Source organism: Oncorhynchus keta, chromosome 21 (genome assembly GCF_023373465.1).
Source record: "Oncorhynchus keta strain PuntledgeMale-10-30-2019 chromosome 21, Oket_V2, whole genome shotgun sequence".
NCBI lineage: Eukaryota > Metazoa > Chordata > Actinopteri > Salmoniformes > Salmonidae > Oncorhynchus > Oncorhynchus keta.
The window spans coordinates 55,325,307-55,348,244 of NC_068441.1; the positions used below are offsets into that span (position 1 = coordinate 55,325,307).

The window sequence follows — 22,938 nt, forward strand, 5'->3', positions numbered from 1 at the left end:
TCTGCCGATCCTTTTGAGATTCACAGACTCGGCCTCAACCTTGAAGTACTTCCTGAACACTCTTCAATGTGTGATTGAGTGTCGTCTGGCCCCAGGCGTGTGAAGGTGAACGGCAACAAACCGCCCTTGTTGTCTCTGCCTGGCAGACTCCCCTCTCTCCAATGGTATTCTCTGCCTCTGACGGAGTCACTGGCTTGCTCGCAGTCTCCCATGCCCCCCTCCCCCATTCTAGACTTTTGCACCCCCTCCTGCTTGTGTGGTCGAGGAGATCTTCGTGGTCTCTCTCTCTCTCATTGCCATCCCTCAGGACTACCTGGCCTGACAACTGCTATCTGTCCCCGTCACCCAGAACACATGGTTGTGCTGCTGATCCAGTTTCTGCTGTTCTGCCTGCGGCTATGGAGCCCCGTTTACCGGTAGTGCTACCTTGTCCCGGACCTGCAGTTTCGACCCTCTCTCTCCACCACACCTGCTGTCTTGACCTCTGACTACTCAGCCGACATTTACTCCTGAGGTGCTGAACTGTTGCACCCAGTACAACCACTGTGATTATTATGTGGGTCGTGCACTATGTAGGGCAAAGGGTGCAATTTGAGATGCAGGGGGAGAGAGGAACACAGAGGGACTAGGCCTACAACACATATTGTAGTGGACGGCGGGGCAGGGAATCAAACCCTCTTCAGGTCAGTCTATAATGACCAGGCTCTAGTCTTCAGGTCAGTCTATAATGACCAGGCTGTAGTCTTCAGGTCAGTCTATAATGACCAGGCTGTAGTCTTCAGGTCAGTCTATAATGACCAGGCTGTAGTCTTCAGGTCAGTCTATAATGACCAGGCTCTAGTCTTCAGGTCAGTCTATAATGACCAGGCTGTAGTCTTCAGTTCAGTCTATAATGACCAGGCTGTAGTCTTCAGGTCAGTCTATAATGACCAGGCTGTAGTCTTCAGGTCAGTCTATAATGACCAGGCTGTAGTCTTCAGGTCAGTCTATAATGACCAGGCTGTAGTCTTCAGGTCAGTCTATAATGACCAGGCTGTAGTCTTCAGGTCAGTCTATAATGACCAGGCTGTAGTCTTCAGGTCAGTCTATAATGACCAGGCTGTAGTCTTCAGGTCAGTCTATAATGACCAGGCTCTAGTCTTCAGGTCAGTCTATAATGACCAGGCTGTAGTCTTCAGGTCTATAATGACCAGGCTGTAGTCTTCAGGTCAGTCTATAATGACCAGGCTGTAGTCTTCAGTTCAGTCTATAATGACCAGGCTGTAGTCTTCAGGGTAATGACAGCTAGTCTTAGGTCAGTCTATAATGACCATTACAGTCAGACAGTAGTCTTCATCTCTATAATGGAACCCTCAGACCATGTTAGGCCAGTCTATAATGACCCGGCTGTAGTCTTCAGGTCAGTCTATAATGACCAGACTGGGTAACAGCTATTAGAGACCATTACATCAGACAGAGGCTTCATCTCAAATGGAACCCTCAGCATGTTACATATAGAGACCCCTCAGCATGTTACACATAGAGACCCCTCAGCATGTTACATATAGAGACCCCTCAGCATGTTATACAACATAGAGACCCCTCAGCATGTTACATCTAGAGACCCCTCAACATGTCACATGACATAGAGACCCCTCAGCATGTCACATGACATAGAGACCCCTCAGCATGTCACATATAGAGACCCCTCAGCAAGTTACATATAGAGACCCCTCAGCATGTTACATATAGAGACCCCTCAGCATGTTACATATAGAGACCCCTCAGCATGTTACACATAGAGACCCCTCAGCATGTTACATATAGAGACCCCTCAGCATGTTACACATAGAGACCCCTCAGCATGTTACATATAGAGACCCCTCAGCATGTTACATATAGAGACCCATCAACATGTCACATGACATAGAGACCCCTCAGCATGTCACATGACATAGAGACCCCTCAGCATGTCACATGATATAGAGACCCCTCAGCATGTTACATATAGAGACCCCTCAGCATGTTACATATAGAGACCCCTCAGCATTACATATAGAGATCAGCATAGAGACCCCCCTCAGACCCCTCAGCATGTTACATATAGAGACCCCCCAGCATGTTACATGATATAGAGACCCCTCAGCATGTTACACCCCTCAGCATGACATAGAGACCCCTCAGCATGTCACATGATATAGAGACCCCTCAGCATGCATGATATAGAGACCCCTGTTACACATAGAGACCCCTCAGCATGTTACATATAGAGATATAGAGACCCCTCAGCATGTTACATATAGAGATGTTACATATAGAGACCCCTCAGCATGTTACACATAGAGACCCCTCAGCATGTTACACATAGAGACCCCTCATGCATGTCAGCATGACATAGAGAGCATGTCACATGATATAGAGACCCCTCAGCATGTCACATGATATAGAGACCCCTCAGCATGTTACATGACATAGAGACCCCTCAGCATGTCACATGACATAGAGACCCCTCAGCATGTTACATGTTACATATAGAGACCCCTCAGCATGTTACATATCACATGTTACATATAGAGACCCCTCAGCATGTTACATATGTCAGCATGTGACATAGAGACCCCTCAGCATGTCACATGATATAGAGACCCCTCAGCATGTCACATGATATAGAGACCCCTCAGCATGTTACATGACATAGAGACCCCTCAGCATGTCACATGACATAGAGACCCCTCAGCATGTCACATGACATAGAGACCCCTCAGCATGTTACCCCTCAGCATGTTACATATAGAGACCCCTCAGCATGTTACATATAGAGACCCCTCAGCATGTTACATATAGAGACCCCTCAGCATGTTACACATAGAGACCCCTCAGCATGTTACATATAGAGACCCCTCAGCATGTTACATATAGAGACCTCTCAGCATGTTACATATAGAGACCCCTCAGCATGTTACACATAGAGACCATAAGGTGAATGCACCAATTTGTAAGTCGCTCTGGATAAGAGCGTCTGCTAAATTACTTAAATGTCATGTAAATGACCCCTCAGCATGTCACATATAGAGACCCCTCAGCAAGTTACATAGAGACCCCTCACATATAGAGACCCCTCAGCATGTTACATATAGAGACCCTCAGCATGTTACATATAGAGACCCCTCAGCATGTCACACATAGAGACCCCTCAGCATGTTACATATAGAGACCCCTCAGCATGTCACACATAGAGACCCCTCAGCATGTTACACATAGAGACCCCTCAGCATGTCACATGACATTCAGCATGTCACATATAGAGACCCCTCAGCAGTTACATATAGAGACCCCTCAGCATGACATATAGAGACCCCTCAGCATGCATGACCCCTCAGCATGACATAGAGACCCCTCAGCATGTTCACATAGAGACCCCTCAGCATGTTACATATAGAGACCCCTCAGCATGTTACATATAGAGACCCCTCAGCATGTTACATGACATAGAGACCCCTCAGCATGTCACATGACATAGAGACCCCTCAGCATGTCACATGATATGACCCTCAGCATGTTATAGAGACCCCTCAGCATGTTACATGACATAGAGACCCCTCAGCATGTTACATATAGAGACCCCCCAGCATGTTACATATAGAGACCCCTCAGCATGTTACATGTTACATAGAGACCCCTCAGCATGTCACACGACATAGAGACCCCTCAGCATGTCACATGATATAGAGACCCCTCAGCATGTCACATGATATAGAGACCCCTCAGCATGTTACATGACATAGAGACCCCTCAGCATGTCACATGACATAGAGACCCCTCAGCATGTCACATGACATAGAGACCCCTCAGCATGTTACATATAGAGAACCCTCAGCATGTTACATATAGAGACCCCTCAGCATGTTACATATAGAGACCCCTCAGCATGTTACATATAGAGACCCCTCAGCATGTTACACATAGAGACCCCTCAGCATGTTACATATAGAGACCCCTCAGCATGTTACATATAGAGACCCCTCAGCATGTTACATATAGAGACCCCTCAGCATGTTACACATAGAGACCATAAGGTGAATGCACCAATTTGTAAGTCGCTCTGGATAAGAGCGTCTGCTAAATTACTTAAATGTAATGTAAATGAGACCCCTCAGCATGTCACATATAGAGACCCCTCAGCAAGTTACATATAGAGACCCCTCAGCATGTTACATATAGAGACCCCTCAGCATGTCACACATAGAGACCCCTCAGCATGTTACATATAGAGACCCCTCAGCATGTTACACATAGAGACCCCTCAGCATGTTATACGACAGAGACCCCTCACTGGTACATTCAGGTAGAGCAGTAACCCTCACTGGTACATTCAGGTAGAGCAGTAACTCTCACTGGTACATTCAGGTAGAGCAGTAACCCTCACTGGTTCATGCAGGTAGAGCAGCAACCCTCACTGGTACATTCAGGTAGAGCAGTAACCCTCACTGGTACATTCAGGTAGAGCAGCAACTCTCACTGGTACATTCAGGTAGAGCAGCAACCCTCACTGGTACATTCAGGTAGAGCAGTAACCCTCACTGGTACATTCAGGTAGAGCAGTAACCCTCACTGGTACATTCAGGTAGAGCAGTAACCCTCACTGGTACATTCAGGTAGAGCAGCATCTCTCACTGGTACATTCAGGTAGAGCAGCAACCCTCACTGGTATATTCAGGTAGAGCAGCAACCCTCACTGGTACATTCTGGTAGAGCAGCAACCCTCACTGGTATATTCAGGTAGAGCAGCAACCCTCACTGGTACATTCAGGTAGAGCAGCAACCCTCACTGGTACATTCAGGTAGAGCAGCAACCCTCACTGGTACATTCAGGTAGAGCAGCAACCCTCACTGGTACATTCAGGTAGAGCAGCAACCCTCACTGGTACATTCAGGTAGAGCAGCAACCCTCACTGGTACATTCAGGTAGAGCAGCAACTCTCACTGGTACATTCAGGTAGAGCAGCAACCCTCACTGGTACATTCAGGTAGAGCAGCAACCCTCACTGGTACATTCTGGTAGAGCAGCAACCCTCACTGGTATATTCAGGTAGAGCAGCAACCCTCACTGGTACATTCAGGTAGAGCAGCAACCCTCACTGGTACATTCAGGTAGAGCAGCAACCCTCACTGGTACATTCAGGTAGAGCAGCAACCCTCACTGGTACATTCAGGTAGAGCAGCAACCCTCACTGGTACATTCAGGTAGAGCAGTAACCCTCACTGGTTCATGCAGGTAGAGCAGCAACCCTCACTGGTACATTCAGGTAGAGCAGTAACCCTCACTGGTACATTCAGGTAGAGCAGTAACTCTCATTGGTACATTCAGGTAGAGCAGTAACCCTCACTGGTTCATGCAGGTAGAGCAGCAACCCTCACTGGTACATTCAGGTAGAGCAGCAACCCTCACTGGTACATTCCCAGAAGCACCAGGGCTATACTGCTTCCTCCAAATGGGATCTTCTGCATCCATCTACTCTCAGATGAAGCTGCTGTAGTCTTCAGCTACTGATTTTTTTTATTTAAATTTTCACCTTTATTTAACTAGTCAAGTCAGTTAAAAACCTCTTGAAGCTAGGGGGCACTATTTTTATGTTTGGAAAAATAACGTTCCCAAAGTAAACAGCCTATTTGTCAGGACCAGATGCTAGAATATGCATATAATTGACAGATTAGGATAGAAAACACTCTAAAAGTTTCCAAAACTGTCAAAATATTGTCTGTGAGTATAACTGATATTGCAGGCGAAAACCTGAGGAAAATCCAACCAGGAAGTGACTCTTATTTTGAAACCCTTCTGTTCTTATGCATGCCTATCCTCCATTTAAAGGGATATCAACCAGATTCCTTTTTCTCTGGCTTCCCTAAGGTGTCAGTCTTTAGACATAGTTTAAGGCTTTTATTTTGAAAAATGAGTGTGAAAGATCACATTGCGTAAGTGGATAGGTGGGGGCTCTCAGAGTGAGTTTTTGCGCTACAGAGTAAAGCCGCCATTGTTCCTCCCGCTGTTATTAAAAAACCTACACACTCGGTTGATATATTATCAAATATATATTTAAAAAACTACCCGAGGAATGATTATAAAAAACGTTTGACATGTTTCTGTGGACATTATGAAGACTATTTGGAATTTCCTTCTGCGTTGTCGCGACCGCTCTTTCCTGTGGATTTCTGAACATAACGTGACAAACAAACGGAGGTATTTTGGGTATAAAAATAATCTCTAGGAACAAAAGGAAAAGGAATTTGTTGTGTAACTGGGAGTCTCGTGAGTGAAAACATCCAAAGATCTATGCGGGGCTATCGATAAACTTACACAAACGCTTGGATTGCTGTCGCTGTAAAGCATAATTTCAAAATCTGAGACGACAGGAGGATTAACAAAAGGCTAAGCTGTGTTTTGCAATATTGCACTTCTGATTTCATGAATATGAATATTTTTTTGTAATATTATTTGACTGTTGCGCTATGCTATTCAGCAGTTGCTGACGAAAATGATCCCGCGACAGGGATGGGTAGTGTTAAGAACAAATTCTTATTTACAATGACGGCCTACCGGGGAACAGTGGGTTAACTGGCCTAGGAACAGTGGGTTAACTGGTCTAGGAACAGTGGGTTAACTGGTCTAGGAACAGTGGGTTAACTGGTCTAGGAACAGGGGGTTAACTGGTCTAGGAACAGTGGGTTAACTGGTCTAGGAACAGTGGGTTAACTGGCCTAGGAACAGGGGGTTAGGTTAACTGGTCTAGGAACAGTGGGTTAACTGGTCTAGGAACAGTGGGTTAACTGGTCTAGGAACAGGGGGTTAACTGGTCTAGGAACAGTGGGTTAACTGGTCTAGGAACAGTGGGTTAACTGGTCTAGGAACAGTGGGTTAACTCGTCTAGGAACAGTGGGTTAACTGGTCTAGGAACAGTGGGTTAACTGCTTTTGTTCAGGTGCAGAAGGACAGATTTTTTAAACTTGTCAACTCGGGGATTCGATCAAGTAAACCTTTCGGTTACTGGTCCAACGCTCTAACCACTAGACTACCTGGCACCCCCCTGATTGAGATGAGGAGGTTTCAACCATCAGGAGAACTACAATGACAACCCTATTCCCTATATTTCCTGCACTACTTTTCATCAGAGCCCATTGGAGAAGAGGATGTAATTTGGGATGCAGTCCTAGCTTAGGGCCTGGAACCAATTACATCCTGTTACAGAGTCATCCCCCGAACATCCCCCCCCCAAAAAAAATCAGAGGGACATTCCAAACATTCCGTGGTATATGGTATTTTACCTGCCTATGGTGCAAGGACTTCCTGGAGTCTCCAGGGAAAGCTGCTCCTCCTCCTGTACCTCCTCCTCCTGCAGCTGCTCCTCCTCCTCCTGCAGCTCCTCCTCCTCCTGCAGCTCCTCTTCCTCCTGCAGATGCTCCTCCTCCTCCTCCAAGGTCGACGCAGGTCTCCGTCTGCTGTAGAACTTCTCCGTAGTCAGTTGATTTAAAATTAGTCTTCCACACCATAGCCTGTGTTGGGTAGAAAAGTGGAAAACTGAGTGCAACATGTCTATGACGGCCGGAGAGGATTGTTGACTAATTAGAAAGCACCTTAGACGTAAATAATATAAAATATCTTCTCCGTCTCGCTCAAAACAGATTTTAAAAAATAATTGAAAAACTAATCAGAAAGTTTTTCCCTTCGTCTCTGTCTATCTTGAGCCGAGCTGACAAGGTACAAATCTGTCGTTCTGCCCCTGAACAAGGCAGTTAACCCAGTGTTCCTAGGCCGTCATTGAAAATAAGAATCTGTTCTTAACTGACTTGCCTGGTTAAATAAAGGTAAAATTAAAAAATTTAAATTAAAAATCTTAACAAGCCGTCGGTGTGTATTGTTGTGGATAGTCAGATTAATACAATAGTTTGATTAAAATGTTTACATGCTTTGCAAGAAGAACGGTTTCTCCTAATAGTCCTGTTTCCATGGACACGATTGGGACTCTTTGATAAATGCAGAAGAAAAATCGTCAATCACAAAAAACCGTTCAACAACAGCAACCCATGTTGCATTATGGGACATTTTACATTTGTATGTGGAAACGACTTCTTAAGATTCAGTTGTTCCAGTTGTTCAGTTGTTCCAGTTGTTCCAGTTGTTCAGTTGATTCAGTTGTTCCAGTTGTTCCAGTTGTTCCAGTTGTTCAGTTGATTCAGTTGATTCAGTTGATTCAGTTGTTCCAGTTGTTCAGTTGATTCAGTTGTTCCAGTTGTTCAGTTGATTCAGTTGTTCCAGTTGTTCCAGTTGTTCAGTTGATTCAGTTGTTCCAGTTGTTCCAGTTGTTCAGTTGATTCAGTTGATTCAGTTGTTCCAGTTGTTCAGTTGATTCAGTTGTTCCAGTTGTTCCAGTTGATTCAGTTGTTCCAGTTGTTCAGTTGATTCAGTTGTTCCAGTTGTTCAGTTGATTCAGTTGTTCCAGTTGTTCCAGTTGTTCAGTTGATTCAGTTGTTCCAGTTGTTCATTTGATTCAGTTTTTCCAAGTTGTTCAGTTGTTCCAGTTGTTCCAAACTCACTAAAAGAGGGAGGCTCGCTCGGCTGCTGTTAGCACGCACCCAGATCAAATACAAAGCTGAAAACGCCCATTAAGGTGTTTACGTGTCCTAATAATTAGAAATATTACTCTGATAACTAGGTGTTTTAAATCAGCGTATACTTACTTTGATCAAGACAAATGGTGTGAGGTGGTTACTATTGTATAAATTGGCCTACTGCCATCAGTTTAATATCTAATTATTACTGCGCATGTAAAACGTACTGAATTTGTGTGAGGTAGGTAGGTAGGTAGGTAGGTAGGTAGGTAGGTAGGTAGGTAGGTAGGTAGGTAGGTGTGCGTGTATGTACAGTGCATTCGGAGAGTATCCAGACCCCTTGACTTTTTCCACATTTTGTTAAGTTACAGCCTCATTCTAAATTTGATTCAATAGTTTTCTTTTCTTCATCAATTTACACACAATACCCCATAATGACAAAGAAAAAAAAAGTTTTATACATTTATGCAAATGTATAAAAAATAAAAAACTGAAATATCACATTTACATAAGTATTCAGACCCTTTACTCAGTACTTTTCAGAAGCACATTTGGCTGCGATTACAGCCTCGAATCTTCTTGGGTACAAAAGCAAATTTCAATTTACAAAAAAAAAAATGTTTTCATCCTTTGAGCTTCAAGTCATGAAATCTATGCAGCCTACTCAATCACTTTTTATAGCTACTGTTTACAGACCTCCTGGGCCATATACAGCGTTCCTCATTGAGTTCCCTGAATTCCTATCGGACCTTGTAGTCATAGCAGATAATATTCACATTTTTGGTGACTTTAATATTCACATGGAAAAGTCCAAAGACCCACTCCAAAAGGCTTTCGGAGCCATCATCGACTCCGTTGGTTTTGTCCAACATGTCTCTGGACCCACTCACTGTCACAGTCATACTCTGGACCTAGTTTTGTCCAGTGGAATAAATGTTGTGGATCTTAATGTTTTTCCTCATAATCCTGGACTATCGGACCACCATTTTATTACGTTTGCAATCGAAACAAATAATCTGCTCTGACCCCAACCAAGGATCATCAAAAGCCGTGCTATGAATTCACAGACAACACAAAAATTCCTTGATGCCCTTCCAGACTCCCTCCAGGACGTCAGAGTACAAACATCAGTTAACCATCTGAGGAACTCAATTTAACCCTAGATGCAGTCGCACCACTAAATAAAACAAACATTTGTCATAAGAAACTAGCTCTCTGGTATACAGAAAATACCAGAGCCCTGAAGCAAGCTTCCAGAAAATTGGACGGAAATGGCGCCACACCAAAGTGGAAGTCTTCCGACTAGCTTGGAAAGACAGTACCGTGCAGTATCGAAGAGCCCTCAATGCTGCTCGATCATCCTATTTTTCCAACCTAATTGAGGAAAATAAGAACAATCCTAAATGTATTTTTGATACTGTCGCAAAGCTAACTAAAAAGCAGCATTCCCCAAGACAGGATGTCTTTCACTTCAGCAGTGATAAATTCATGAACTTCTTTGAGGAAAAGGCCATGATCATTAGAAAGCAAATTACGGACTATTCCTCCAAAGCTCAGTTGTACTACCAAACTCACTAAAAGTGGCAGTAATAAAGCCTCTCTTAAGAAAGCCAAACATTGACCCAGAAATTATAACAAACTAAAATTGGCCTATATCGAATCTCCCATTCCTCTCCAAAATGTTTGAAAAAGCTGTTGCGCAGTGTTCCTCAAGGTTCCGTTTTAGGACCACTATTGTTTTCACTATATATTTTACCTCTTGGGGATGTCATTCGGAAACATAATGTTAACTTTCACTGCTATGCGGATGACACACAGCTGTACATTTCAATGAAACATGGTGAAGCCCCAACATTGCCCTCCCTGGAAGCCTGTGTTTCAGACATAAGGAAGTGGATAGCGGCACATGTTCTACTTTTAAACTCGAACAAAACAGAGATGCTTGTTCTAGGTCCCAAGAAACAAAAGAGATCTTCTGTTGAATCTGACATTATTTAATTGTTTTATTTATCCGTTATTTTACCAGGTAAGTTGACTGAGAACACGTTCTCATTTACAGTAACGACCTGGGGAATAGTTACAGGGGAGAGGAGGGGGATGAATGAGCCAATTGTGGATTAACTGGGGATTATTAGGTGACCGTGATGGTTTGAGGGCCAGATTGGGAATTTAGCCAGGACACCAGGGTTAACACCCCTACTCTCACGATAAGTGTCGTGGGATCTTTATCCTCAGAGAGTCAGGACACCCGTTTAACCCTACACAGGGCAGTGTCCCCAATCGCTACCCTGCGGCATTGTGATATTTTTTAGACCAGAGGAAAGAGTGCCTCCTACTGGCCCTCCAACAGCACTTACAGCAGCATGTGGTCTCCCATCCAGGGACTAACCAGTACTAACCAGGACCATCCAGGGATCAACCCTGCTTAGCTTCAGATGCAAGCCAGCAATTAATCTTGATGGTTGTACAGTCGTCTCAAATAAAACTGAAGGACCTCGGCGTTACTCTGGACTCTGATCTCTCTTTTGACGAAAGTATCAAGACTGTTTCAAGGACAGCTTTTTTCCATCTACGTAACATTGCAAAACTTTGAAACTTTCTGTCCAAAAATGATGCAGAAAAATTTCACCATGCTTTTGTCACTTCTAGGTTAGACTACTGCAATGCTATACTTTCCGGCTACCCGGATAAAGCACTAAATAAACTTCTATGCTAGAATCTTGACTGGAACCCAAAAATTGGATTATACTATTCCAGTGCTAGCCTCTCTAAACTGGCTTCCTGTCAAGGCAAGGGCTGATTTCAAGGTTTTACTGATAACCAACAAAGCATTACATGGGCTTGCTCCTACCTATGTCTTCGATTTAGTCCTGCAGTACATACCTACACGTATGCTACGGTCACAAGACCAGGCCTCCTAACTGTCCCCAGAATTTCTAAGCAAACAGCTGGAGGCAGGGCTTTCTCCTATAGAGCTCCATTTTTATGGAATCGTCTGCCTACCCATGTGAGAGACACAGACTCGGTCTCAACCTTTAAGTCTTTATTGAAGACTCATCTCTTTAAGTCTTTAGACAACCACTGTGATTATTATTATTTGACCCTGCAGGTCATCTATGAACATTTGAACATCTTGGCCATGTTCTGTTATAATCTCCACCCAGCACAGTCAGAAGAGGACTGGCCACCCCACATAGCCTGGTTCCTCTCTAGGTTTCTTCCTAGGTTCTGGCCTTTCTAGGGAGTTTTTCCTAGCCACCGTGCTTCTACACCTGCATTGCTTGCTGTTTGGGGTTTCAGGCTGGGTTTCTGTACAGCACTTTGTGACATCAGCTGATGTAAGAAGGGCTTTACAAATTAATCTGATTGATTGATATGACGTTTCAAGCTTGGCACACCTGTATTTAGGATGTTTCTCCCATTCTTCTCTGCAAATCCTCTCAATATTTGTCTGGTTGGATTGGGAGGCTGCACAGCAGGCTGCACAGATATATTCAGGTCTCTTCAGAGATGCTTGATCGGGTTCAAGTCCGGGCTCTGGCTGGACCACTCAAGGACATTCAGAGACTTGTCCTGAAGCCGCTGCTGTGTTGTCTTGGTTGTGTGCTTAGGGTCGTTGTCCTGTTGAAAGGTGAACCTTTGCCCCAATCTGAGGTCCTGAGCGCTCTGGAGCAGGTTTTTATCAAGGATCTATCAAGGATCTCTCTGTACTTGTTTATCATGGTCTGAGAGTCTTTAGGTGCCTTTTGGCAAACTCCAGGCGGGCTGTCATGTACCTTTACTGAGGAGTGGCTTCCGTCTGGCCACTCTATCATAAAGGCCTGATTAGTGGAGTGCTGCAGAGATGGCTGTCCTTCTGGAAGGTTTTCCAATATCCACAGAGGAACTCTGGTGCTCTGTCAGAGAGACCATCGGGTTCTTGGTCACCTCCCTGACCAAGGCCCTTCTCCCCTGATTGCTCTGTTTGGCCGGGCGGCCAGCTCTAGAAAGAGTCTTTGTGGTTCCAAACGTCTTCCATTTCAGAATGATGGAGGCCACTGTGTTATTGGGGACCTTCAATGCTGCAGAAATGTTTTGGTACCCTTCCCCGGATCTGTGCCTCGACACAATCCTGTCTCAGAGCTCTACAGACAATTCATTCGCCCTCATGTCTTGGTAAGTGCTCTGACATGCACTGTCAACTGTAGGACCTTATATAGACAGGTGTGTCCCTTTTCAAATCATGTCCAATCAATTGATTTTACCACAGGTGGACACCAATCAAGTCGGAGAAACATCTCAAGGATGATCAAAGGAAACAGGATGCAGCCGAGCTGAATTTCGAGTCTCATATCAAAGGGTCTGAATACTTATGTAAATAAGGTATTTTTTTTATACATTTGCAAAATTTCTACAAACCTGTTTTTTCTTTGTTGTTATGGGGTATTGTGTGTAGATTGATGAGTTGTTTTATTTATTTAATCAATTTTAGAGTAAGGCTGTAACGTAACAAAATGTGGGAAAAAGTAAAGGGGTCTAAATACTTTCCGAATTCTCTGTGTGTGTCAGGGAACAGCAGGCTGAAACAGTCTCCATCACTTGCCAGAAGAGAGGAGGGAAGAAGAGAGGAGAGAAGAAGAGAGGAGAGAAGAAGAGAGAAGAAGAGAGAAGAAGAGAGGAGGGAAGAAGAGAGGAGGGAAGAAGAGAGGAGGGAACAGCAAGCTGCCAGTCTCCATCACCTGCCAGAAGAGAGGAGGGAAGAAGAGAGGAGATAAGGATAGAGGAGGGAACAGCAGGCTGCCACAGTCTCCATCACGTGCCAGAAGAGAGGAGGGAAGAAGAGAGGAGAGAAGAAGAGAGGAGGGAAGAAGAGAGGAGGAAAGAAGAGAGGAGGGAAGAAGGGAGGAGGGAAGAAGAGAGGAGGGAAGAAGAGAGGAGAGAAGAAGAGAGGAGGGAAGAAGAGAGGAGATAAGAAGAGAGGAGGGAACAGCAGGCTGCCACAGTCTCCATCACGTACCAGAAGAGAGGAGAGAAGAAGAGAGGAGGGAAGAAGAGAGGAGGGAAGAAGAGAGGAGGGAAGAAGAGAGGAGAGAAGAAGAGAGGAGGGAAAAAGAGAGGAGGGAAGAAGAGAGGAGGGAAGAAGAGAGGAGAGAAGAAGAGAGGAGAGAAGAAGAGAGGAGAGAAGAAGAGAGGAGGGAACAGCAGGCTGCCACAGTCTCCATCACATGCCAGAAGAGAGGAGAGAAGAAGAGAGGAGGGAAGAAGAGAGGAGGGAAGAAGAGAGGAGGGAAGAAGAGAGGAGGGAAGAAGAGAGGAGGGAAGAAGAGAGGAGGGGAGAAGAGAGGAGGGAAGAAGAGAGGAGAGAAGAAGAGAGGAGAGAAGAAGAGAGGAGATAAGAAGAGAGGAGGGAACAGCAGGCTGCCACAGTCTCCATCACGTACCAGAAGAGAGGAGGGAAGAAGAGAGGAGGGAAGAAGAGAGGAGGGAAGAAGAGAGGAGGGAAGAAGAGAGGAGGGAACAGCAGGCGGCCACAGTCTCCATCACGTGCCAGAAGAGAGGAGAGAAGCACTGTGTTTTCACCCAATGAACAACAGTATATAACTCTTTTTTTTTTAAGTGTGCTACTTCCTGGAATACGACGTGTCACTTTCATGTCATATAGATGATGCGATTAAACCATTTTTAATTCAATCCCATGTAAACAACCCCCCAAGTCTCACCTGTTCATCAGATCCTCCTGAGGCAAAGTAGTCTCCGGTCCTGGAGAACGTGACACATGTGACTGGGCCCTGGAAACACACATAGATTTTTTTCTTTACGGCATATGGCATAAGGTGTACATCATATACAGCTAATGTATAGTCAAACAATAGGACTTACTAGGTCAGAGTGACACGTAACAATAGAACGAGATGAAAGAGAAGCAGGGAGAGAGGAGAGGAGAGGAGAGGAGAGGAGAGGAGAGGAGAGACAGAGACAGAGACAGAGACAGAGAGAGAGAGAGACAGAGACAGAGACAGAGAGAGAGAGAGACAGAGACAGAGACAGAGACAGAGACAGAGACAGAGACAGAGAGAGGAGAGGAGAGAGAGAGGAGAGAGGAGAGAGACAAAGAGAAAGACAGAGAGAGACAGAGAGGAGAGGAGAGAAACAAAGAGAAAGACAGAGAGAGACAGAGACAGGAGAGGAGAGGAGATGAGATGAGATGAGATGAGATGAGATGAGATGAGATGAGATGAGATGAGAGGAGAGGAGAGGAGAGGAGTGGAGTGGAGAGGAGAGGAGAGGAGAGAGAGGAGAGGAGAGAGAGGAGAGGAGAGAGAGGAGAGGAGAGGAGAGAGAGGAGAGAGGAGAGAGAGACAGAGAGGAGAGAGAGAGAGAGGAGAGGAGAGGAGAGGAGTGGGAGAGGAGAGGAGAGGAGAGGAGAAGAGAGGAAGAGAGGAGTGGAGTGGAGAGGAGAGGAGAGGAGTGGAGAGGAGAGGAGAGGAGAGGAGAGGAGAGGAGAGGAGAGAGAGGAGAGGAGAGGAGGGAGGGAGAGGAGAGAGAGGAGAGGAGAGAGAGAGAGGAGAGGAGAGGAGAGGAGAGGAGAGGAGAGGAGAGGAGAGGAGTGGAGAGGAGAGGAGAGGGAGAGGAGAGGAGAGGAGGAGAGGAGAGGAGTGGAGAGGAGAGGAGAGGAGAGGAGAGGAGAGGAGAGGAGAGGAGAGGAGAGGAGAGGGAGAGAGAGGAGAGAGAGGAGAGGGATAAATAATCAGACACAGGACATGAGGAACAGATGGTCTGCTCCCTCATCAGCGTTCTCTAGCCAGTCCAGTCTGCTGTGTGTGTGTGTGTGTGTGTGTGTGTGTGTGTGTGTGTGTGTGTGTGTGTGTGTGTGTGTGTGTGTGTGTGTGTGTGTGTGTGTGTGTGTGTGTGTGTGTGTGTGTGTGTGTGTGTGTGTGTGTGTGTGTGTGTGTGTGTGTGTGTGTGTGTGTGTGTGTGTGTGTGTGTGTGTGTGTGTGTGTGTGTGTGTGTGCTTAGTGATAGCACAGTAGTCTCGTCTGGTAGTGTGAGTCATTACGATGAATCAGAGATCTGATAGACAGTCTTGTAACCTCCTGTCCTGGTCAAAAGACACCAGCTCCTCCTAGTTACGAGACACCAGTTCCTCCAGCTCCTCCTGGTTACGAGACACCAGCTCCTCCTGATTACGAGACACCAGCTCCTCCTGATTACGAGACACCAGCCCCTCCTGGTTACGAGACACCAGCTCCCCTGGTTATGAGACACCCAACCAGCTCCCCCTGGTTACGAGACACCCAACCTGGATACGAGACACCAGCCTCTCCTGGTTACGAGACACCAGCCCCTCCTGGTTACGAGACACCAGCCCCTCCTGGTTACGAGACACCAGCCCCTCCTGGTTACGAGACACCAGCCCCTCCTGGTTACGAGACACCAGCCCCTCCTGGTTACGAGACACCAGCCCCTCCTGGTTACGAGACACCAGCCCCTCCTGGTTACGAGACACCAGCCCCTCCTGGTTACGAGACACCAGCCCCTCCTGGTTACGAGACCCAACCAGCCCCTCCTGGTTACGAGACCCAAGCCCTCCTGGTTATGAGACACCAGCTCCTCCTGGTTACGAGACACCAGCCCCTCCTGGTTACGAGACACCCAACCAGCCCCTCTTGGTTATGAGACACCAGCCCCTCTTGGTTACGAGACACCAGCCCCTCCTGGTTACGAGACACCCAACCAGCCCCTCCTGGTTACGAGACCCAACCTGCCCCTCCTGGTTACGAGACACCCAACCAGCTCCTCCTGGTTACGAGACCCAACCAGCTCCTCCTGGTTACGAGACCCAACCAGCTCCTCCTGGTTACGAGACCCAACCAGCTCCTCCTGGTTACGAGACCCAACCAGCTCCTCCTGGTTACGAGACCCAACCAGCTCCTCCTGGTTACGAGACACCAGCCCCTCCTGGTTATGAGACACCCAACCAGCCCCTCCTGGTTATGAGACACCCAACCAGCTCCTCCTGGTTATGAGACACCCAACCAGCTCCTCCTGGTTACAAGACACCCAACCAGCCCCTCCTGGTTACGAGACACCCAACCAGCCCCTCCTGGTTACGAGACACCCAACCAGCCCCTCCTGGTTACGAGACACCCAACCAGCCCCTCCTGGTTACGAGACACCCAACCAGCCCCTCCTGGTTACGAGACACCCAACCAGCCCCTCCTGGTTACGAGACACCCAACCTGCCCCTCCTGGTTACGAGACTCAACCAGCTCCTCCTGGTCACCCGGGATATGGGAGGGTTTGGCCGGGGTAGGCCGTCATTGTAAATAAGAATTTGTTCTTAACTGACTTGCCTAGTTAAATAAAAAATACAAAATAAATGTAAAAGGTGGAACACATACACAGCATCAGAATACACCATGTGGGTTGACAGAGACAGATATTTGAAGGTGAGAAGTCATCATGACAACACCACCTACTTCCCCAGCACAAAGGAGTGCCTCTTCCAAACCTAAAATAAAAACACTTCTCTTTGAGGCTCAGCCACTTCCATTAAAATGCATTCTAAAGGGAGAAGAGAAGGAGAGAAAAATAACATGTGAAAGAGAGTAGAAAGAGACAGAGAGAAAGAGATAAGACATAGAGAGACCGAGAAAGATAACATATATAACAGAGAGAGATAGCAGACATAACAGAGAGAGAGAGACAGAGAGAGATAAGACATAACAGAGAGAGATAACAGACATAACAGAGAGAGATAGCAGACATAACAGAGAGAGAGAGACAGAGAGAGATAAGACATAACAGAGAGAGATAACAGACATAACAGAGAGAGATATCAGACATAACAGAGAGAGAGAGACAAAGAGAGATAAGACATAACAGAGAGACAGAGAGAGATAACAGACATAACAGAGAGAGAGAAAGAGACAGAGAGAGAGAGAAAGAGAGAGAGAGATAACAGACATAACAGAGAGAGAGAGAAAGAGAAAGACAGAGAGAGATAACAGACATAATAGAGAGAGAGAGAGAGAGAGAGAGAAAGAGAGAGATAACAGACAACAGAGAGAGAGAGAGAAAGAGAGCTACTGAGAGAGCGTCAACAGTAACCTTGGGAAAATCCTCTGTATTATCATTAACAACAGACTCGTACATTTCCTCAATGAAAACAATGTACTGAGCAAATGTAAAATTGGCTTTTTACCAAATTACCGTACAACAGACCATGTATTCACCCTGCACAACCTAATTGACAACCAAACAAACCAAAACAAAGGCAAAGTCTTCTCATGCTTTGTTGATTTTTAAAAAAGCCTTTGACTCAACGTGGCATGAGGGTCTGCTATACAAACTGATGGAAAGTGGTGTTGGGGGTAAAACATTCGACATTATAAAATCCATGTACACAAACAACAAGTGTGCGGTTAAAATTGGCCAAAAACAAACAGATTTCTTCACACAGGGTCGTGGGGTGAGACAGGGATGCAGCTTAAGCCCCACCCTCTTCAATATATATATATCAACGAATTGGTGCGGGCACTAGAAACGTCCGCAGCACCTGGCCTCACCCTACTAGAATCTGAAGTAAAATGTCTACTGTTTGCTGATGACCTGGTGCTTCTGTCACCAACCAAAGAGGGCCGACAGCAGCACCTAGATCTTCTGCACAGATTCTGTCAGACCTGGGCCCTGACAGTAAATAATATAATATAATAATATATGCCATTTGGCAGACGCTTTTATCCAAAGCGACTTACAGTCATGTGTGCATACATTCTACGTATGGGTGGTCCCAGGAATCGAACCAACTACCCTGGCGTTACAAGCGCCATGCTCTACCAACTGAGCTACAGAAGGACCAAATCTCAGTAAGACCAAAATAATGGTGTTCCAAAAAAGGTCCAGTCGACCAGGACCACAAATACAAATTCCATCTAGACACTGTTGCCCTAGAGCACACAAAACACTATACATACCTAGGCCTAAACATCAGCGCCACAGGTAACTTCCACAAAGCTGTGAACGATCTGAGTGACAAGGCAAGAAGGGCATTCTATGCCATCAAAAGGAAGATCAAATTCAACATATCAATTAGGATGTAGCAAAAAATACTTGAATCAGTCATAGAGCCCATTGCCCTTTATGGTTGTGAGGTCTGCGGTCCGCTCGCCAACCAAGACTTCACAAAATGGGACAAACACCTAATTGAGACTCTGCATGCAGAATTCTGCAAGAATATCCTCCGTGTACAATGTAAAACACCAAATAATGCATGCAGAGCAGAATTAGGCCGATACCCACTAATTATCCAAATCCAGAAAAGAGCCGTTAAATTCTACAACCACCTAAAAGGAAGCAATTCCCAAACCTTCCATAACAAATCCATCACCTACAGAGAGATGAACCTGGAGAAGAGTCCCCTAATTTCCAAATACCTGACCACTGTGACTGACCCAAACTTAAGGAAAGCTTTGACTATGTACAGACTCAGTGAGCATAGCCTTGCTATTGAGAAAGGATTACACAGATCCACAAAGAATTCGAAAACAAATCCAATTTTGATAAACTCCCATATCTACTGGGTGAAATTCCACAGTGTGCCATCACAGCAGTAAGATGTGTGACCTGTTGCCACAAGAAAAGGGCAACCAGTGAAGAACAAAACACCATTGTAAATACAATATAATAATAATATTTATGTTTATTTATTTTCCCTTGTGCACGCACCACATTCCATCATTTTTTTGTTATTTTACATTTTTTTTCATTTCACTTCACCAATTTGGACTATTTACTATGTTAATTACATGAAATCCAAGTTAAAATCCATTTAAATGGACAGATAATGAGAAGAAGGCAGACGGGTTTCCGTTTATTTGCGTTGTTTGTAACTTTTTTACATTTTATTTGCAAATTTTGTACATAATCTTTTACGCCACTGTCCCTTATGACCGAAAATAACTTCTGGACATCAGGACTGTGATTACTCACCACGGACTGGCAGAATCCTTCTTTTCCTTTAACGAGTCTGACGAGCCTGACGCGAACGATAATACTGCTCTCGGGAACAGGCCCAGATCGCCGTGATTTGCGTGAAGAGGTGGAGAAAAAGGGGCCGGAGGGCAGGCTGCCTTCTGAGAATTTATAGGCGATCAAATAAACCCCCACTTCCTTCCATTCTGCTGGCAAACGTGCAATCTTTGGAGAATAAAATAGATGACCTACGGGGAAGATTAAACTACCAACATGACATTCAAAACTGTAACATCTTATGCTTCACGGAGTCGTGGCTGAACGACGACACTATCAACATACAGCTGGCTGGTTTTACGCTGTACCGACAGGATAGAACAGCAGCGTCTGGTAAGACAAGGGGCGGCGAGCTATGTATTTAGGTAAATAACAGCTGGTGCACGATATCTAAGGAAGTCTCAAGCTATTGCTAGCCTGAGGTAGAGTATCTCATGATAAGCTGTAGACCACACCATCTAACTAGAGAGTCTGTATTTGTTGTAGCTGTCTCCATACCACCAGTCAGAGGCACTAAGACAGCATTAAATTAGCTGTATTCCGCCATAAGCAAACAAGAAAACGCTCCCCAGAGGTGGCGCTCCTAGTGGCCGGGGACTTTAATGCAAGGAAACTTAAATCTGTTTTACCAAATTTCTATCAGCATGTTGAATGTGCAACCAGAGGGGAAAAAAAACTCCAGACCACCTTTACTCCACACACTAAGACGCAAACAAAGCTCTCCCTCACCCTCCATTTGGTAAATCTGACCATAATTCTATCCTCCTGATTCCTGCTTACAAAAAAATAATTAAAGCAGGAAGCACCAGTAACTCAGTCAATAAATAAATAAATAAATAAATAAATATATATATATATATATATATATATATATATATATGGATATATGGATATATGGAGATATATATATATATGGATAGATAGATAGATATGAATAGATATATATATATCAACGAATTGGCGAGGGCACTAGAACAGTCTGCAGCACCCTAGTAGAATGCTACTTGGCCCTAAACAGAGAGTACACAGCAGCAGAATACCTGACCACCGTGACTGACCCAAATTTAAGGAAAACGTTGACTATTTACAGACTCGGTGAGCATATCCTTGCTATTGGCAGACCTGGCTCTCAAGAGAAGACAGGCTATGTGCACACGGCCCACAAAATGAAGTGGAAACTGAGCTGCACTTCCTAACCTCCTGCCAAATGTATGACCATATTAGAGACACATATTTCCCTCAGATTACACAGATCCACAAAGAATTTGAAAACTCCCATATCTACTGGGTGAAATACCACACTGTGCCATCACAGTAACACGATTTGTGACCTGTTGTCACAAGAAAACCAGTGAAGAACAAACATTGTAAATACAACCCATATTTATGTTTATTTATTTTCCCTTGTGTACTTTAACCATTTGCACATCGTTACAACACTGAATATATAATTTGTGACATTTTAAATGTCTTTATTCTTTTGGAAGCTCTGTGAGTGTAATGTTTACTGTTCACTTTTATTGTTTATTTCACTTTTGTTTATTATCTACTTCACTTGCTTTGGCAATGTTAACATAGGTTACCCAATAAAGCCCTTAAATTGAATTGAGAGATGAGAGACATAACCGAGACAGAGAGACGATGGTTGTTGGGGGAGGACGCAGAGAGCTGTGGGTTGGCAGCGCACTACATTGCTGCCTGCCATAAGATGAGGGACAGTGTCTGACAGACCAATCAACCTGTCCTCTACTGTATGCTTATTGAATGTAGGGTTATTTTGACCCTTGGTTATTGTTGTTACTGGTGTCCCGTTGACAATTTTGATTGTTATTATTTTTCATATTGTAAATATCCAAAGTAAGCTTTGGCAAACTGTACATTGTTTACGTCATGCCAATAAAGCAAATTGAATTGGATTGAATTGAGAGAGCGAGAGAGAGAGAGAGATAACAGAGAAAGAGAGAGACATAACAGAGCAAGAGAGACATGATCAGAGAGAGAGACAGAAAGACAGAGACATAACAGAGAAAGAGAACCTTCCTCCTCTCCTCCCCTCCCAGCCAGAGCAGTATGAAGAGAACCTTCCTCCTCTCCTCCCCTCCCAGCCAGAGCAGTATGAAGAGAACCTTCCTCCCCTCCCCTCCCCTCCCAGCCAGAGCAGTATGAAGAGAACCTTCCTCCTCTCCCCTCCCCTCCCAGCCAGAGAGCAGTATGAAGAGAACCTTCCTCCCCTCCTCCCAGCCAGAGCAGTATGAAGAGAACCTTCCTCCCCTCCCCTCCCAGCCAGAGCAGTATGAAGAGAACCTTCCTCCCTCCCCTCCCAGCCAGAGCTGAAGAGAACCTTCCTCCCTCCTCCCCTCCCAGCCAGAGCAGTATGAAGAGAACCTTCCTCCTCTCCCCTCCCCTCCCAGCCCAGTATGAAGAGAACCTTCCTCCTCCCCCCTCCCAGCCAGAGCAGTATGAAGAGAACCTTCCTCCCTCCTCACCCTCCCCTCCTCCCCTCCCCTCCCAGCCAGAGCAGTATGAAGAGAACCTTCCTCCTCTCCCCTCCCTCCCAGCCAGAGCAGTATGAAGAGAACCTTCCTCCCCTCCTCACCCTCCCCTCCTCCCCTCCCAGCCAGAGAGCAGTATGAAGAAAACCTTCCTCCTCTCCTCACCCTCCCCTCCCCTCCTAGCCAGAGAGCAGTATGAAGAGAACCTTCCTCCCCTCCTCACCCTCCCCTCTCCTCCTCCCAGCCAGAGAGCAGCATGAAGAAAACCTTCCTCCTCTCCTCACCCTCCTCTCCTCCCCTCCCAGCCAGAGAGCAGTATGAAGAAAACCTTACTTCCCTCCTCCCCTCCTCTCCTCCTCTCCTTTCCTTCCTCCTCTCCCCTCCTCCTCTCCCCTCCTCCCCTCTCAGCCAGAGAGCAGTATGAAGAGAACCTTCCTCCCCTCCTCCCCTCCCCTCCTCCTCTCCTCCCTTCCTCCTCCTCCCTTCCTCCTCTCCTCCCTTCCTCCTCTCCTCTCCTTCCTCCCCTCCTCCTCCCAGCCAGAGAGCAGTATGAAGAGAACCTTCCTCCTCCTCCCCTCCCCTCCTCCCTTCCTCCTCTCCTTCCCTTCCTCCCCTCCCCTCCTCCTCTCAGCCAGAGAGCAGTATGAAGAGAACCTTCCTCCTCTCCTCCCCTTCCTCCTCTCCTCACCCTCCCCTCCTCCTCTCCCCTCCTCCCCTCCCAGCCAGAGAGCAGTATGAAGAGAACTTCCTCCCCTCCTCCCCCTCCCCCTTCCCTCCTCCCCTCCCCTCCTCCTCTCCTTCCCTTCCTCCTCTCCTCACCCCCTCCTCCTCTCCCCCCTCCCCTCTCAGCCAG

At 45.9% G+C, this 22,938-nt stretch overlaps 1 protein-coding gene across 2 annotated transcripts in view; it reads right to left on the reverse strand.

The window, feature by feature from the left end:
- poc1a (POC1 centriolar protein A) overlaps positions 1-22,938 on the reverse strand; it is a 108,255-nt gene that overhangs the window by 47,877 nt on the left and 37,440 nt on the right. For both annotated transcript variants that reach the window (XM_052474244.1, XM_052474245.1), the window contains exons 8-9: positions 14,283-14,351; positions 7,300-7,527 (exon numbers count right to left, since the gene is read on the reverse strand). In XM_052474244.1, coding sequence (XP_052330204.1) covers positions 7,300-7,527; positions 14,283-14,351 — 297 coding nt within the window. The remainder of the gene's footprint in view (positions 1-7,299; positions 7,528-14,282; positions 14,352-22,938) is intronic.